The 19160-nt window shown below is 36.2% G+C and overlaps 1 protein-coding gene across 1 annotated transcript; it reads left to right on the forward strand.

Moving 5' to 3' along the window:
* The first annotated feature begins 397 nt into the window (after nucleotides 1-397).
* pgbd5 (piggyBac transposable element derived 5) lies at nucleotides 398-18913 on the forward strand. Its single transcript, XM_058796009.1, has 7 exons — nucleotides 398-1438; nucleotides 6648-7078; nucleotides 9831-9965; nucleotides 10900-11080; nucleotides 13739-13936; nucleotides 16083-16188; nucleotides 16281-18913. The coding sequence occupies exons 1-7, from the start codon at nucleotides 1129-1131 to the stop codon at nucleotides 16474-16476; spliced, it is 1557 nt and encodes a 518-aa protein (XP_058651992.1). The 5' UTR covers nucleotides 398-1128; the 3' UTR covers nucleotides 16477-18913.
* The last annotated feature ends 247 nt before the right edge of the window (nucleotides 18914-19160 follow it).

Raw genomic sequence — 19160 nt, forward strand, 5'->3', positions numbered from 1 at the left:
ACATATGTTTTCAACTGTTAATCATTTTGAAACATTTAAAGCAGGCAGTGTTAACCTTACAGTAGTCCTCAAAACTCACTACTGTATGACATTCAAAATTCTTCATTATTTGAATTAAGATTATAAAAAAATTATTTTAAACCACAGACACCACAAAATTAGACTTTAGCACTTTTTTTTAAACTTTGAGATCGCTCGGAGGCTAAATACAGATTTAAAATCATAGCAAGAAATAGTTTAATAGCTATGATACTGTTTTTGAAATCAAATCTTTGCAAAGTTATGACAGGAAACACATGCTAACAATGCTTTGGAAATAACAGTTAATCTTTAAAAATAATAATAATAATAATAATAATGCATTGCTATACATAAACTCAAATTTGAAATAAAACAGTTTTTGAAGATGCATGTGTCCTAAATTCATGAAACACATGCCTCGTATTTTGGAGCAGTCAGTGCAATTTGGGAAAGAAATCAAGCAAATCTGTATGTGAATGATAATATTCAGATGTAACCCCTTTTGTAACCCTTAACATTTTCATAAGTAACTGTAATTTAATTAGGCTACACGTTTTTTCTCAATAACTGTAACAAATTACAGTTACATTTACTTTGTAATTAACTTACGTAATTCCGTTACATGTAGCCCACTAGTTACTCCCCAACACTGCCCACAAGGCATTCTAGCACTGTGGCAGAACAAATATAATTCGCATCTCTAACATCCATGATTCATTCAGAGGTTAATGCCATTGGACGGCGCTGGGAGACCGAGTCAGGTGATTTCCAAGGAAGCGATTCATTCAGTCATCCTCCACAGAGAGGGGAGCCCGCCCAACCCGGATGCACAGAGCGTCTGTAGGGCGGTCAGCTGTGGGGTTCAGCCGGGTTTAGCTCGCAGGATCGGGGGTATTTCAGCACCAGAAAGGACGGACAGCTCCCGCGGCGTTCAGCTTTGTTTCCACGCCGCTTCTGAGACCCGCGCCCGCTGCATCTCGCGCAGAGGACCGCGACGCAGAGGGGCTCGGTGGAGCAGACTGCATGCTGGATTCGACGCTTTTAAGGAGGTCATTTGCATGCGGAATCTCGCCGGGTGCAGCAGCTCTACGTCGGGACTGAGAAACGATGGCGGAGTGTGGAAGGAGGGGACTGTCGCTCCTCGAGGAAGCGCGATCTCGCTACGAGAGCCTGCAGATTTCCGACGATGTATTTGGGGAGTCGGGAGACGACAGCAGCGAAAACCCCTTTTACAGTACGACGGGAGACTCCAATTCGGATAACTACACGGAGACGAATGCGGACGATGCCAGAGCAGGTGAAGCGAGGAGTCAGAGCTGCGGTCCCCCCGGATCCGTCTCCAACGGCCAGGCGCAGGAGGAGGGCTGGAGCGACTCGCTACAGGACCTCAACGTGCCCCACTATCAGGACACGCATGGTAAGTTGGTCTAATGAAGAGCGATCCTCGTGTAAATGCAATGCAGCTTCATCATCCTTGAGAGGCCTGCATGCTCAACGAGTAATTAAGCTCACAGATGGGACTCTTTGATGACTACATTGGTTTACTTTGATCTCTCTCATCAGATGGCTCCAACAGATGACACAATTCCTATGGAAATATGGGAATCAGGGGTGATTTTTATTAACTGGCTCTTTGAAATCCTGCACATAGCCGGGGGAACTGAGATAGCAGGCCAAATTTTAGGATTTCAGTCCAGTTGAGGATGCTTCCAGTGTCTAATCACTGCCAGACTCAGAGCAGCTGTGATTATGATTATGATTAGCTCTGTGTCAGGGCAGGAGGGTCATTTGCATAGGCAGATGAGACGAGGCTCTCATTTCTGAGAAATTCACACTTTAAAATGCAAGATGGCAGCTTTAAGAAGAAATGCTTTCTTATCAAGTGATGTACTATGCACATATTCAGCAAGTGGCCATTAGAGAGAACAAATAAGTAAAGACTTATGAGAATAAGGACAAAAAAAGTCAACTAAAACCATGCACAAGTTCAGACCCAGTAGTTTATTGTAGGATAAAATCCTTAACATTCATGTCATGCAGTCACCAGTTTGAATTAGTATTCAGTTCACTGTCAGTGTAGGTGGCTTAATCTCATTTTTAAGGATTTTAATAATGCCTTTCATGCAAAGTGTCACCACATTTTATCAAAGCTCACGACTGACTGACTGTCTAGACTTTTATGCCATAGACAAACACTCATTTATTCATTTTTATGAATTCAGTTTCCCTGGTAAATTTTGCATGATTTATAAGTATAAAGATGCTTGCCAGTCAAATGCTTGTGGTTCCATTGCCTACCCAGCAATCTAAAACAAATGCAATGAAATACAAAACAAATAGGGTATGTTGTTAATGGTTTATTCATTTAACAGTTAAAGATACTGTGCATATGTCGGAACAGATTTGGAGAAATGTAGCATTATAATGGGGGGTACTTTGTCTCACAAAGTATTAAGTGAACAGTTTTCTATTCTCTTACTATGAAATGAAATGACTCATGACTGGAGTTTGACTGTTCAGTTGTACAAAATATATAAAAATGAATGAATTGTAGAGAAAGAAAGGCTCTTTTTCGATTTCAGCCACACACAATATTGAAGGTCTATATTTCTCTCTAAATCCTAGATCGAGATGATAATGTGCTAATGCCAGACAGACTTGCAAATGCTGTGGTTTACATAATGTGCAGGGAATCATTTCTGCCTTAATAACAAAATGTTTTTTTTTCTAGCAAGGATGGTTGAGAGTTTTATGCTATTTTATAATATCTTCTCTAATTGCCAATGGCAGTCTAAATATTGTCATAAACAGGAGTGAAGAGACTCCTTGGCATCACTTACTGCACAGACCCTGGCCGCTTGACATGTGGATCAATAGACTGATACTAATTTCATGCTTCATTTCACTCAAGTCAAAGTGACCCAAGAGCATCTTTAAATGATGCATGTTTGAGTCTGTTTTTAAATGTCATATAAAGAGCTTTTATTGCTCAAATATGGGAAATGAAAGAATGATGTTTAATGAACCAAAACATACTGAGAAATACCTTAGAATGCCATGATAATGTATTAGAAGAAAGTATCCTAATCTGCATGTAATATTTCCTTGTTTTGGTTTGAACGTTTTCCAAATTGAGTAGATGCCGTGCTGTTGATAAATGACACATCGTTCTGTCGTGGTTGCTCAGAAACTTCTGTCTGGCACCATGGGGGGAAAATGGGCCATCTGGTTGCTGCCTTTGCTTTGGCACAAGCTGCAAAGTGATGCATGAAAGATACACAAAGTCACACAACAGATATTTTGCATTTCATGTCATGGGTCATTTTATAATATGTAACACCTTTGGATACTGACAAACAATGCTTCATCAGAGCAAGCTGTCAGTACTGTTCGTATAAGGCAAATGTCTGGCACAACACTCTAGCCTGACTGTGATTCTTATATAAGGTCTATATTATTTAGTTCAACATAACACACTTTGGGCTCTTGCTTACATCCTTCAGACTTTGTGTTAAAGCATGTTTTCTAACATATCATAATATGTAGAATTATAGAAAGATAAACCAAGGCACAATGCAGCTATGAGCTATCCTTCATTTTGCCTACAACAGATCTTTGTCAAACCCAACAGTTTTGTGACATGATAGTTAAACAGAGACACAAAGCTTGGACTGTTTGAGTGCCATATGGTGTGATTCTGTACCTGCTGTGAGATCTAAAATAACAAGATCGATTTATATCAGCTTGCTTACTTGTATAAAGGAGTTGTAGAGAAGGTACAGGGACTGCTGGTTCTTCTTCTCAATAATTAATATGTGGCACACCAGCACACCTCCTGGAATACTGACTGTAGTCACAGAGATAAATAAATACATTTTGATGTTCTACAGAACTACTGGGTGTGGAAAGAAAACCTTTTTGAACACAGCTAATATATAAAATACCACTGAAGCACTTTAAACATTAATCTTAAGAGAGGAAAAGTTTTTTTTAAACCATATTTATTTTATACTTTAATGTAAGCATAGTTTTCTTTAAAATAAAATACAGCAGTATACTGTACATTGGTATTTCCACTTCATGCATTTTACAAGTGATATAGCCATTATCTGGATTAAGCTGCAGAGTCATACTCTATTACATAACACTTTGATTTAATATCATAACAGATTTTAAGCCAGATATGAACATATAACTGTTTGCTCTATCAAGTTAATGTTATACACTATTTTTTAACTAGTAAGACCAGCATGAAAATAATGAATCTTGAATAATAATGAATGAAATATTTGAAAAATATTAAAAATATTAAAATACACACACATGTTCTGTTCCCATATGTACACCAAGCAGTGTTGATTTAACACTGGGGAATTTACTGTGTACATATTGTGTAGACCTTGACATAATTTTATTTTTATTTTTCAAATTCAATTTGCAATATTTTAAAAATTGTAAAAGAATAATAATGACCAGTTACAATACCTAAGATACACAGTTTAGCTTATACATTCATAGAAATGATAAGTCCATGAATGCATTGTGTGTAAGCTACCTATTTTTAGCATACTGGGCAAAATGTTTATATAATCAGCAACTTTGTGAGATTTTCCTTGAGATGTTTCCTTGAGCGCTCTCTCTCTCTCTCTCACACACTGATCTTCTTTTGTGTTTGGTAAGTAGTTTATACAAAAAGGCACAGATAAATGAACATAATACACTGTACAATGGGCTTTATCCCGGGGGGAATGTTTGCATTTGCGTTACAAGCGTCTTCAGAGCCGTAATGGGAGATGAGTTACTGGTTGAATTGCTGCTGTTAGATATATATGTATATGTATATGTACAAATGACTGAATGAACACGTGAGGCTTTGGAAAGCATGACAGAACCATTTGTTCATGTAAATAACAAAAAGATATGAAAAATGTGTTTTTGTTCTGTTTTCCTCTCAAGACAATTTTTTACAACAGATTTCCTTAAATCAGAATCCTGTACAGTTGTTTACTCACAGTTGTATATTGCACTCAAATCAATTACACACTCCCTTGCTTTGGGGTCATTAGGCCACTGTGGCACTGAGTAAATGTGGCATGTGCAGTTGCTGGCCAGTGCTGTGCTTTGGGGTTTCTGTCATGTCACTACAAAAAAATAAATAAATAAACACATAAGGGCAGCATACTTTTATTTCGTCTGTTGTTTATGGGTGTTTGCAACATATCAGATATCCCAGCATGAAATGCAGTATACAAGTGTGAGTTTAGATTATTTAAGATCAATACACCTTCCAATATTCACACTAAGCAACACTGTAAATGTACTTATTTCACAGTGTAAGTTAATGTCCCATGGAACCCATCTGCTATAATGAGCTGAAGTTAGACTAAGACTCTTACATTTTCCTTCTTAGCTGTTTGCTCCATTTATGTGTGGGCTGCTTGGATTGATGAAATGTCCATTAGTGGAAGTGGAGTAAAAGATAATAAGGGAACAAATTAAGCTTTTTGTGAGCCACTTTCTACAACTTTTTGTCATTAGCTGATAAGCTCAGCCTCTGCAGCTCATTAGTTGTTACTGAATGCTCCCTATTAGGTAGATGGTGATAAGGGTCCTGATAAAAGTCATTAGATGTTCAACTGTGCATCTAGCACCCAGCCTATTAAGTTAAAGGGATAGTTCACTCAAAAATGAACATTATGTAATCATTTTCATGTTGTTCCAAACCTGTATGACTTCTGTTGAACACAAAAGTTTTTCATTCTATGGACAAAAATAACTAAAATCCCTTCAGTCAAGATAAGTTACTGTACATTTTCTGACTTTTTTTTTAGCTATTATTTGTGGAAACCCATTTCTGCCATAGGATTAAAAAAAATAATAATTGAAAAGTAATTGCAACTTTTTTTCTCATAAATATATAAACTCTCAATTCTGAGAAGAAAGTCAGAACTGCAAGTTATAAATGCATGCAATTCAGAGTTTACATCTTGCCATTCTAAGGTTATATCCCACAATTCTGACTTTTTCTTTTGCAATTGCGAGTTCATATCTCACAATTCAGACTTTTCTTCTAAGAATTTAAATAATAAAATCGCAAATCTGAGTTTATCTCAATTCTGACCTTACTGAATATCTCGAAATTCTGACTTTTTTTTTCTCATTATTGTGAGATATAATCTCAGAATTGCCAGAAAAAGTCTGAATTGTGAGATATAAAAAGTGACATTACTATTTTTGATATTTTTTGTAATCCTAAAACAAGCTTTCGTAAACATCCATAATTATAAGCACTGGAATGTAACATTATTATTTGGAAGAAATACTGACCTAAAATTGTTTTTATTAAAAGATTCTTAGCTCTTCTGTAAATCAGCTGCTCGTTGTTTTACATATTTAAACATGTATAATTAAAATCACATATTATGCATTTCCATTGGATTTATTTTAGAGATTTCCAACCTCTTTTTATTCAAAATAACTGGCTTTGTGAATCATAAAATGATGCAATAGCTCTTGCATTATTCTCTGCAATCATCAGAGCAACAGCCTGGTAAAATCATCCCTGGCTAAATAAGATATTAAAGAATTAAAATACTATTCTGTTAAACCTTCCTTTTATTTTGCAGGTCCGACACAGAAAATGCCGGCCACTTCCACGGCCATGGACTTCTTCCAGATGTTTGTCCCTGACAACGTCATTCAGAACATGGTGACCCAGACTAACATGTATGCCAAGAAGTACCAGGAGCGCTTTGGCAGCGATGAAGGATGGACCAATGTGACGCTGGCTGAGATGAAGGCCTTTCTGGGCTACGTTACTTCTACTGGCGTGAACCGTTGCGAGTCAGTGCTGAGTATCTGGAGCAGCGGATTCTTCAGTAACCGCAGCATCGCGCTCAAGATGAGCCAGGCACGGTTCGAGAAGATCCTCAAGTACTTCCACGTGGTAGCCTTCCGCTCCAGCCAAGGTGGTAATCAGGGCCTCTATAAGATCCAACCCTTCCTGGACTCTCTCCAGCAGAGCTTCGCCTCGTCCTTCAGGCCCTCACAGACACAGGTAAAGATCGGACTTCAATTCAGTGTAGAAATCAATCAATAACCAATATATTGAAGGTACAAAAAGAAACTGCACAAACTAAATCTTCACATTAACTTTTTGGAAACTAGGACTAGCAAACATATTAAATTTCTGTGCCAGTAAAAAGTGGGTTTGGGACTGAAATCAGAGCGCGTTCTGCTGTAATTGGGAGAGCCTGGAGTCCCGTCACATGTCCCCAGGCTGTGAGCTTCATGGTGCCATTGAGAGATCTGAAGGATTTTTTATGTCTGCAACTTTTCAGATCTGCTGAATGCAATACTCAAAATTGTATTTTGAATCCTAATTAGTAACATACATAGAAATGAACTAGTAACGTCTGTTCTGAAACACTACAGTTAAAGGCATCAGGCCCTTAAAGACATTTTGAGTTATTCATAAGCTCAGAAGTCAACATTTTGACCTTTATTCTGTGTACTCTTTTGTAAGTCCCCCAGGTTTCAGTTCTTCATGTATCCAGCTTAGTTTTATTATGTGTCTGGATTGGAACTTATGATTTCATGAAACAATTTAAATTAAATTATTAATAAATGTTTAATTAAATTATTGATATTTATTATTAAATTCATATTTTAATAAGGGACATGAATTAAAATGAATTACACTACTGTTCAAAAGTTTGGGGTCAGTAATATTTTCTTTTGAAAGAAATTAATGCTTTTACTCAGCAAGGATGCATTCAATTGTAAAAGTGACAGTAAAGACATTTATAATGTTACAAAAGATTTCTGTTTCAAATAAATGCTGTAGAATCATGTTTTTTTTATTATCATGGTTTCAACAAAAATATTAAGCAGCACAACTGTTTTCAGCATTGGTAATAATGAGAAATGTTTTCTGAACAGAAACTCAGTATATTAGAATGATTTCTGAAGGATCATGTGACACTTCAGACTGGAGCAAAAGCTGCTAAAAATTGATCAAATAAATTCAGCCTTGGTTGGCATAACAGACTTATTTCAAAAACATTTAAAAATCTGACTGGTCCCAAACTTTTAAACAGTATACATATACTGATTACTTAATCAAACTAATTGCAATTAATTTAGAGAAAAGCTTCTAAATGAAGACAAACTGACATTACATTCTTGTGACACATTAAATGCATACGTTTAAAAAAATAATTGTACTACGTTAACATATCAAATTAACAATCCTATTTTAAATCAAAATGGCTGTAAATAAATATGATAAGCAATGAAGTCAGATATCTGATTCAAAGTTCTATAGACAGCAATTGCCAATTCTGTTAATCTAATACCCCTAAATCTCACTTTAAATGTAGTCTTCTGTTAGATAAAATAACAATAATCATGCACTCATTGAGTCAGACATTCAAATGTCAGGCTAACATCGGGGAGTTTACTGTTAAATGACAAGAAGACTTCTAAATGAGCACAGCTGTGCCAAGTAAGCCATTTCAACACCCTCCTACACTTATTCAGTTTCTCTCTCCCTCTTCATTTGGAAAATGAGTTTGGATTCACTGATCTGGGCTTCTGCTTTCAGATAGGGAACATAAAATTGGAACTGAGCTGTGAGAAGTAATCTTGAAATATGGGCTAGAATCGGAGCAGTCCATTATTCAGCAAAAGTGAAACACATTTATTACATTCGGTCAAATTAAAGGCCTGATATAAAATTAGAATAAATGATTTGCGCTTCCTGACTCAAGACATTGTTTCTCAAACAGCATGAATAATTCACAGGGTATAATGCATCTCAGCATATTCATCTTTTAAACAGCCATCAGGGATTTCTTTTAGTTACTAGCTTTTGGTATATTTCCCCCTTAGAATGTGAGAATCAATCAATCAATCAATCGATATATGTATGTTCTACTGTATTGTGTAATTTTAGTATGAGGAAAATTGTGACGCATACACTTAGCTAGGCAAATTAAATTAAATGAAAATTTCCTTTGAGAAAAGTAATTCTTTTGTGCTGACGATTTGATGCTAATTAAGGTCCTTTGAACTCCTGCCCTTTGAAATCCCCATTAATTACTGTTCGTACTGAAGTGCTTTTGAGATATTTTTAGGTCCTTTTTTGTACTTCAAGTAAAATTAATAATCTGCCATGGTGGAAATTGTAGGTTGTCATATTAAAAGGCTTAGTTATTCATATTAAAAGGATAATTCACTCAAAAAAAATCATCAGGGTTAGCAAACCCTTTTGGTGAACTATCCTTTTATACTTGTCATTAACCTTCATTTTAGCTTGGAATTTCTACCAATAGAATCAGCTTCAGCTCCTAAATCAGAGATTTGCATTTGATGAGGCCTTGTGTGACCCATTTCAGAGACACCCCTCAATTATTCGCCTGCCATGAGTAAACTAAACACCATCTGCATCTCTCAGCTCTCCCAGTGCCATGGTTATATCACTTTGACAATGTGTGCCATATCCAGCCCACTTTGACTGCCACAGTGTGGGTTTGGTTCTTATCCCCTATTGGCAAACAATAAGGCATTCAGCACAGCCACACATGCCCGGTTTAACTGCTTCAGCTCTGACAGAGGGTTCACTGAGTCAAACACTACTATGATATCTATAGTGAACGTAGCTGGTTAGCTTTAACAGATCTATCACACCTGACTCGACAAGCCAACATCTTTTCACAGGAGCTTCATCAAGATTTCAGTGTGCATTTCCTGCAGGGAACATAAAAAGCTTGTTGATTTTTCAAATGAGACTTGCTGCTATCCCTCAGGTCCTCCATGAGCCCTTGATTGATGAGGACCCCGTGTTCATTACCACATGTACAGAGAGGGAGCTGCGCAAGAGGAAGAAGAGAAAGTTCAGCCTGTGGGTGCGACAGTGCAGCTCCACTGGTTTCATCTGTCAGGTGAGTGCACAGCGCTGGAGGATATCACCCAAAAATGTATCAACTGCCCCAAAATGTTACATCACATTGTTTCTAATGAGAAAGTATATTCATTTATCGAAAATGTTTTGTTACTCTGTTGCCACAAACAAAGCAATTTTACACAATTCTCTGATATTTGTGAACGCAAATAAATTAAACTACAGAGAAGCACATTACAAAGAAAAAGAAAGCCCAGACCACTTAACATAATTGCACTCTTCTCTTGGTCTGTGCCTATTAGAGAAAATAACTGCTTTGCGCCTAGGGAGTGAGCCAAACAGACAACAGAATTTATCGTATTTTTGATGTACAATACCATTCAAAAGTCTAGGGTCTGTAAGATTTTTTATGTTTTTGAAATAAATCTCTTATGCTCACCAAGGCTAGAGTTATGTGATCAAAATACAGTAAAACAGTAATATTGTGAAAAAATATTTCAATTTTATAGACATTACTCCAGTCTTCAGTATCAAATGATCCTTCAGAAATTATTCTAATATGCTTATTTGTTGCTCAAGAAACATTTCTTGGAAACTGATCAAATGTTTCAGGATACTTTGGTGAATTAAAAAAAATCAAAAGAACAGCATTTATTTGAAACAGAAATCTTTTCTAACATTATAAATGTTTTTACTGACACTTTTGTTTAATTTAATGCACCTTTGCTGAATAAAAGCATTCATTTCTTTAAAAAAAACATACTCGTCACCTCAAAATCTATAGTGAATTTTGAAGTATATTTAAGAAAAAAAGATTAGATTGATTATTAGATCATGAAAAGAGGGCATCACATATCAGAATGCCAAATCGTTCTCGCATAATATCATGATAATGTAAATAATTGATTTCTGAATGGAAAGTAAATAATGTTAATGTTTAAGCAGCATTAAACACTGTGTTTCTTCCTCACCAGATCTATGTGCATCTAAAGGAGGGTCCAGGTCCAGATGGTTTGGACACGCTGAAAAATAAACCCCAGCTTCACAGTCTGGTGGCCAAGCAGCTCTGTCAGAATCTGGCTGGCCGTAATGCAATCATCTTCACTGGTCCAAGCATCACAAGTCTAAACTTGTTTCAGGAATTTGAGAAACAGGGTAGGTGCTGTAACTCATGTGCAACAGTGCTGCATCTGTCAGTTCCTTGCATCCTTATCTGCTCTACTTTTCTCAGTGAATTCTGCCTTGGCTTTGCTTTGCTTCTTTTTCCTTCTCTTTAATCTTCTCTCCATCTGATGTTCCTCATCCCCTGCAGTTTTTAATTACACGGTGACAGCATCCTGTGGCAAGGAATAAATGGAGAGAGTGAGAAGAAGTTGACCTTGAGTTCTCACAGCAAACGCGTGTTTCATACTCAAAGATTATTTGAAAGCCTCCAGCTGGGCAGCAAGGAGTGAATGTTAACACAGCTAGAGTGGATTAGGCCGGTGGCCAGCTTATTTTTTCTCTCTACATTTCAATCAAAACCTTTTACATTATTAAACAACTGGGTCTTGAATGTCATGTAAAATTTATATATCAGCTTCATACATAGCCTCATTCAGCCTCATTCAGCCTCATACAGTACTGTTCTGTAGTATTTAGGAGTAATTAACTAAAAGGAGCGACTTTTTAATAGCGTGATGGTTGCTCAGCTGTTTTAAAAGCTGTGTAGCTTTTTTTTTCAAACTTAACATTGCAAAACGCTATGTAAGTGTAAAATGCTTTTTCTTTTTATATCACGATTACAACTTCACGATTAAGTGCCACAGCAAAGTAAATCATTTATTTTAGGGAAAAAATGTCTTTCTGTAGAATTGTCATAGTGGGCTGCAAGCAAACACATCATACAATATGTGTGATTAATAAACAAATTACTATATAAGGGGGAAAAAAATACTATTATGAGTCAGTTCTTTTGATGAATATTATAAGAGACAAGTTGTTTGATTTGAATAAGTCCAAGGAATCCTTCGCTGAGCTGAATCCAGGAGAGCAGGTCACCATTACAAACACAAATGCTGAAGAACAAACGAGCTCGAATGCTTGAGCAAAACAGCACAACAAATTGCTGACAAATGGTCTATTATTCATATCAAGAGCAAACAGGATATATCACTCGGCTGAACAACATATGTCCAGAATTGGTTTGTTCAGACTCAGAGAGTTCATGTAAAGCAGTGACTTTTGATGGTTTTTGCATAGTTTTTCTTTAGGTTACTTAGACCTTATCACTCTTTATAGCTGGTTTTCTAATTTGATCATTGTTATTTAGCATAATCTATTTTAATCATAACTAATTCTTCTCTGTACAAATACTTTTTATTTCATATAAATATATACAATATTTAAAAAAGATATTGCCCTTCTAAATAGCTTCAATGTAGTTAGCTACTTTTCACTAGTAGTTGTAGTGAAGGAAACTAATTTAAAAGAGTATTTAACTAGGCCTACTTTAACTGCTTTTAATTAAGAAGGATCTTTTATCTTGACAGTTTTAGAGCCGCTTCCCCAAAACTGCTGTTCTGGCATTTTTGCCCCAGCTGTTCCATTCAATTCAGTCAGCATCAGGTTCCACAGATTTACAAGTTGAAGGTGTTGTGTGATGCAATTTTATTGATGAAGAATCTCCCGCAGCGTTATTTTAGTATCACTGAAATACTAATGTAAGTTTATATATGTGAACCCCGGACCACAAAATCAGTCATAAGGGTAAATTTTTTCGAAATTGAAATTTATACATCATCTGAAAGCTGAACAAATAAGCTTTTTATTAATGTATAGGACAATATTTGGCCGAGATTCAACTACTTGAATATCTGGAATCTGAGGGTGCAAAAAAATCTAAATATTGAGAAAATCATCTTTAAATCTGTCCAAATGAAGTTCTTAGCAATGCATATTATTAATCAAAAATTAAGTTTTGGTATATTTACGGTAGGAAATTAACAAAATATCTTCATGGAACATGATCTTTACTTGATGTCCTAATGATTTTTGGCATAAAATGAAAAATCTATAATTTTGACCCATACAATGTATTTTTGGCTATTGCTCCAAATATACCACAGCGACATGAGACTGATTTTGTGGTCCAGGGTCACATATATTTTAAATTAGCTTTTGTTTTTTTATTTTAAAGTTTTCTTCATTTCATTAGTTTTTTGTGTCTATATAGTTTCTATTCATTTTTATCTTATTTATTTATTTCAAGTTTTAAGGACATATTGACAGAACTTTGTTCATTGCATAAGTATATACACTCTAAAAAATGCTGGGTTAAATACAACATTAAATACATTGGGTAAAATAAGGACAAACCCAGCAATTGGGTTGTTTTCAACCAATAGTTGGGTTAAATGTTTAACCCAACCTTCTAGGCAGTAACCCAATGCTGGGTCTGTCCTTATTTTACCCAGCGCTGGGTTGTATTTAACCCAGCATTTGAAAATCTTAAAGGAAAGATTAGTCACACCATTTTCCCATTTCCCATGCGGGGAGGATGAATAATCGTTATATCTCAGATCTCATATCAGATTTCTAGGCCAAGTTCAGATAGGTTGCAGCATCTGGCAGTGCTGTGGACAAGACATCTGCTCACAGCTTTATAGAGCACACACGCAGGGGTCTATTCATGTGACCTCTATTCATCCTATCAGCATTCAAATGTGAACACTTGTTTTGCTGAGAATGAATGTTCAGGCTAAATATTCATTCTCAGCCAGCTCCAGAGATGGATTATTAATTATTTTCTGTACTATGTTCCTTCTCCTGCAGGCATCTACTGCTGCGGGTTGCTGAGCACCAGGAAGAGTGATTGTACAGGTCTTCCTCAGTCTATGCTGATCAATACCGAGGCTCCACAGCAACGTGGCCAGTCTCACATTAAGATGAGAGGCAATATGTCCGTAATCAACTGGTACAACAAAGGCAACTTCAGGTTCCTCACTAACGCCTACTCTCCCACTAAAGAAGGTAAGAAATAAAATAAATGGAAACTTGCAAACTACAAATGACACTCCCAAGCTGCATCAAAGCACCTCCCAGAGAACGTTTTCACTATAGCAGTGCAAGCTTAGATTGGTTTTACGCTGATGTTTGTGGATTAAATGGATATTGTGCACATCATAGGATTATAAAAGGCAAAGCCTCGTCGAATTGCATTGGTCTTCACTTTTCTTTGATAAGCTTTGATCCATTCTGACAGCAGCTTCACATGAGAAATGTTAGCACTGATACAAGGCATTTTCATTAGAGAGAGATATAAAGCATTGAGCTGCCTCAATATATATTTTATCACTTCAATCATCTTATTCTTTTTTTTCTTTCTATTACAATCCTATCAAAAAGCAAATATTTGCATGAAGTGTTCAAAGCACTTCACATTCTCAAAAGGTATATCTAGCTATATCTATATAGTAAACAAATAGCATTGCTCCTGGTTTATGAGGTCAGGCAAAAGGGAGATTAAATTACGATGTATATTTCATTCTCTGGAATCTAAAATAATCTGTTTATATGGTAAAAGCTTTTTCTGCTCCTCTTTGAGAGCAGGTGTTGCTTTTGATTAATGGGGCTAAACCGTTTCATTGAAAACTCAGTGCTAAAGCTCTGCCAAGTTTTCTATACATAACTTGAAATATATCATCCCACCGGTATTCAGCCTCAACTTTTAGACATTTTGTAAGTCCACAGTCTATAAAAATACTTCCCCATACTTTCCCCATAGTCTTTAGGACTCAAAATAACCCATTTTAATTTTCCAAAAGTGCCAGCATTGTAATTTACATGCCACAAGCACTCATGAGGAAGGCAGTAGATTGTGCTCTAATGAGCAGTAGATTACTACTGAATGCAACAGATGGCAATTAATTGTACGCTGACAATATCAGAGGGTTCATAATGGTACAGATCTAATGACTGGAACTACTTACTGATTATGTTTCAGTGACATCATGTTTTTGATTCTAATTTAGACTCATGTGACTCAGATTAAAATTTTAGAAGATGATGCATGGGTTATATGATCAGTAGTTACACAGAAAGGACAGCTACCAAGGTTGTGTGCCATTCAAAATTGAACAGAGAATGCCTTTTATTTTCTAATCCAGTTCCAGAATTTGAACTGAGGTTGCACATAGAATGCATAAAATGTTGACTTGATAAAACCTTGTTTGGAATTTTAACAAAACTTGGTTTGTAAAGCCGAAACTGCACGATAAATAAAGTTATTGTCTCCCAAAAGAAATGATAAACTCTGAACAGCCTAAATAAGTCATGAATAATTAGAATCCCACTCACGGGGTAACACATTTGCATAATGCCCACCTATGTTCTACGTTGGCGGTCCGCGAACAACTTGACTCGCCCTCAAACATTGTATCTAGTTCGTGTGGAAAACATCATGTCGAGAAGACATTGTGAAAGTAAATTCGTTCGCTGCAAAGAATCAGTGGTTAAAATAAATTTTTCTATTGTACAACAGCAGTACAACCCCAATCTTTTTAAATTCCGTCATTTTACTGACGACTGCTTCTCTAATCTCAGACAGTTCAACACGGGATTCAGTACCCAGTTTATTTGAACTAGCTGGCTCCACTGAATCATAACCTGTAAATATGATATATAATAGATGTTTATATTTTCTATAGAGCGTTTAAAATACAGAACTATTGCAATAGGTGCATCGTCACCAACACGCACTGTACTCGGTAGACCAATCACAACAGACTGGGCCATCAGACCAATCAGAGCAGAGTAGGCTCATGGAAAGGAGGGGTTTAGAGAGACTGAATCTTAGAACTGCTTCGAACGACTTGTTTGAGAATTCTTGGAAAATGAGGTGATATTTGAGAAAACAAAAGCGTATTTTGCATGCATATAGACGTATTGTAGGAGACTCCCAAAACAATATTATGAACCTTAAAAATAGCATAATAGGGGCACTTTAAAATCTATATTTATGCTTATGATCGGTAAAAGCATGATTTATGCTACTAACAAACAAGAAGATCTCATTGCTTAAGGTGCAGCAGAAAACTGAACAGTCCTTCCTTACTGTCAGATATTAAATCCTCTTGTCTGCTGACTGTGATTGACATTTCTGCCCGGATTGTCCTAGGGGTGATCATTAAGAGGAAGAGTGGAGAAATCCCATGTCCCCTTGCTGTGGAGGCCTTTGCTGCACACCTGAGTTACATCTGCAAATACGATGACAAGTACAGCAAGTGAGTTTGTCTAATTAAGTCTGTTTTACAATGAAACTTTAGGATATATGCATGCATTTTATAGTTCACTCAACTCATGTGTTTCCAACTAGGTACTTCATTTTCCACAAGCCTAATAAGACCTGGCAGCAGGTGTTTTGGCTGACCATCAGCATCGCCATCAACAATGCCTATATTCTTTACAAGATGTCAGACGCCTACCACGTCAAACGCTACAGCCGGGCGCAGTTCGGCGAGAGGCTGGTCAAGGAGCTTCTGGATATGGACGACTGCTCACCCACTCAGTGAAAGAAACCGCATGCTGTCTCTAAACCCCCCGTGACAACCCATTCATACTAACATACTCAAATACACTAGCATTCTGCACTTCAGGGTCATTTTGAACAAACAAACCCTATAAATAACGCAAAATGTGTGCCAAGTTCGGCTGAAAAGGGACGTTTTCCATCTAAACTCACATTTAACATCCCATTTGGCCATTTGATACTACAGGACTGATGTACATACGTCACTGTAACACTTGCTGCATGAGAAACACGAAAACGTGCCCTTTGTAGATGTGCAATGATTTTTATCCATAGAGTTCCAGTAATAGTGTTGACGTAGTTTTGAACCCTGAGGTACATGTTTTGTAAATTCTCTGTTTGTGAGCAGCATATCCAACATTCAGCACTGATAAATATACTGTATATACTCTGTGATTGAGGTGTTTTATCAGCAAAACCAGAATGTAATGCAATTCACACGTTAGATCACAGAACATCGTAGATGTTGTCCCAAATACCTGGGCTTTTTTCTATTTTATATCACTTAATATTTATGATCTTTACGACTCTTTTTTTAAAAAGGCAGCAACATTAGTGACGCAGATTATGTATAATGCCACACAGGAGGTGAAATGTGGCAAAACTACTATGCTTTCCCAATCTTTTTTGCACTCGGAAGTAGCGGTCAGGATTCGCAAAAGTCTAATGATCCCAAATTAGATTTTAACATAACTAACTCCTTTGTCTGCCTTTCATTAATATCCATATCGTTTTGTCAATTAAATTATTATAATGAATATACAGTAGGAAAAAGGCCCAATATACAGTAGTATACCAAAAATAATGTAAATATTATTTCTAATAATTTATTTCTATATTTTTATTATGTGTAATTTAAACTGATTACCTAGGGGCACTGATGTATTTGCAAATGAATCAAAAAAAAAAAAAATGAATGAAATTACAAAAGACTTTAACTAGAATGTCTATCTACCTGTAAGTGGGTGGATTTATGTGGTCGTTCACTGTTCCAGAATCCTATCAAAAGATCAGTTCTCCATGTTGCTATATTGTAACCATAGTAATGACGGTACAATCGCAGCCCGTGGCATAATTCGTCCCTTCAAAGAACCGAAGCAGATTCATTTCCCTCAGGTAATATATTTAGTCAAACATCTCCCACTGTATCACTGTGTTATATTCATGACCACTGCAAGGGACAGATGTACTATTGAGTGAATTTGTCTCAGATTTACCAGACATGCTTCTTATTTACTGTGCCATCACCTGCTGTTTTTCTTTGTACTGAGTGAAACGCTGCATACTAACAAACCAATTAGGATGTTTACCACTGAACATCACTTAAAACAGGCTTCTTATTCAGTCTATACAAAAAGTCTACTTGGTAATGTCAGCTGTAGTTATTCACAATATATATACGCCATATTTTATACCTGCATCTCTTTTAAATCAAGACAAAAGCAATGTTGTATTATATAGGTGTGCTCATAAACATGATTGTTTTTTTTGTTTTTTTTGTCATGAATGTTGCAAACATTTGATTTCACTTCATTGTAATATTTTTGTACTACTAACCTTATCTACATATTCAGTATACTAAAAATACACTTCAGGCGATATCTGCCACCTATGCTTATCTAATATAAATGGCAAAAGATGATTTTGAGATTGTATATCTGTGTTTTTCAGAACATCCTTTGAGTTAAATCTGCACTTCAGTGGGAATTATTTAATTATTTTGATCAGGCAGACAATGAACTGTAATGGCGTTAGAGAGGTGTTTGACCTTATCTAGGGTGACCTCAGGGTTTTGTAACTACAACACCTGTAGTGCAATATAACGTTGGAGATCGGACCGGGTGCTATGAACATCTCTGCCAAGAACATAATCTGTAAGCCAGAAAATGGTCGGCATGACCAAGACTTTTAATTAAAGCTCTTGCTGGTGCAGAACATTAGAATAAAACCGTTCCAATAAGCAAAGTTTCTGCTTTTGCACTGGCCGCTAACATTGTAGGATATACTTCAGGGCCAGCTTCATGTGGCATGATAGCAGGTAAAAACAAACTGTCCTTTTAATAACAACACAGCTACGACAACTATATAATCTCATTTACTGGACCAAATTCCTCAATATCTGGTCAATTTAACAAGAACCCAGTGTTGGACATGTATCTATTTCATGTATGAATGTTGTGAATGTGCCGTGTCTTGCTGTAATAATGCTTGGTGTTCCTTCAACTTGTCTTCTCACTGTGAATGTAGGAAATGATTCAGCTGTATGTGAGAGTATCTGTGTTATGTGTAATGTTCACCCTCACTGTATGTCCAGTTATCAAACTGACCTGTGCTTCACCTCCCTGCCTCTATGTGAGTTTACACCAATTTGCACACTAATAAATGTTGTTTATACATACTTTTTTTCCCTACAGTAATTGGTTGCAACCTTCATTGCACTACTCCTAGAATCTCACAGACTTTTCCAGGTCACATTTTCCATTAAATATAAATATAGAAATAAATTAATAATGTTATAGTATTAATAAATAAATGTAATATTAATTATTATTAATTCATGAATATATTATGCAAATAAATACTAAATAAAAAAATTAATTACAGAGATTAAGTACTATTAGAATATTATTACCTTATTACTTTTTTCTTTGCATTGACATTTTCAGG

This window comes from Onychostoma macrolepis, chromosome 13 (assembly GCF_012432095.1).
Source record: "Onychostoma macrolepis isolate SWU-2019 chromosome 13, ASM1243209v1, whole genome shotgun sequence".
NCBI lineage: Eukaryota > Metazoa > Chordata > Actinopteri > Cypriniformes > Cyprinidae > Onychostoma > Onychostoma macrolepis.

Coding starts and splice junctions, on each gene's coding strand:
- pgbd5 (XM_058796009.1), top strand. CDS start 1,129: ATGGCGGAGTGTGGAAGGAGGGGACTGTCGCTCCTCGAGGAAGCGCGA. Junction 9,966..10,899: donor CCACTGGTTTCATCTGTCAG/GTGAGTGCACAG, acceptor CTTCCTCACCAG/ATCTATGTGCATCTAAAGGA. Junction 16,189..16,280: donor TACGATGACAAGTACAGCAA/GTGAGTTTGTCT, acceptor GTTTCCAACTAG/GTACTTCATTTTCCACAAGC.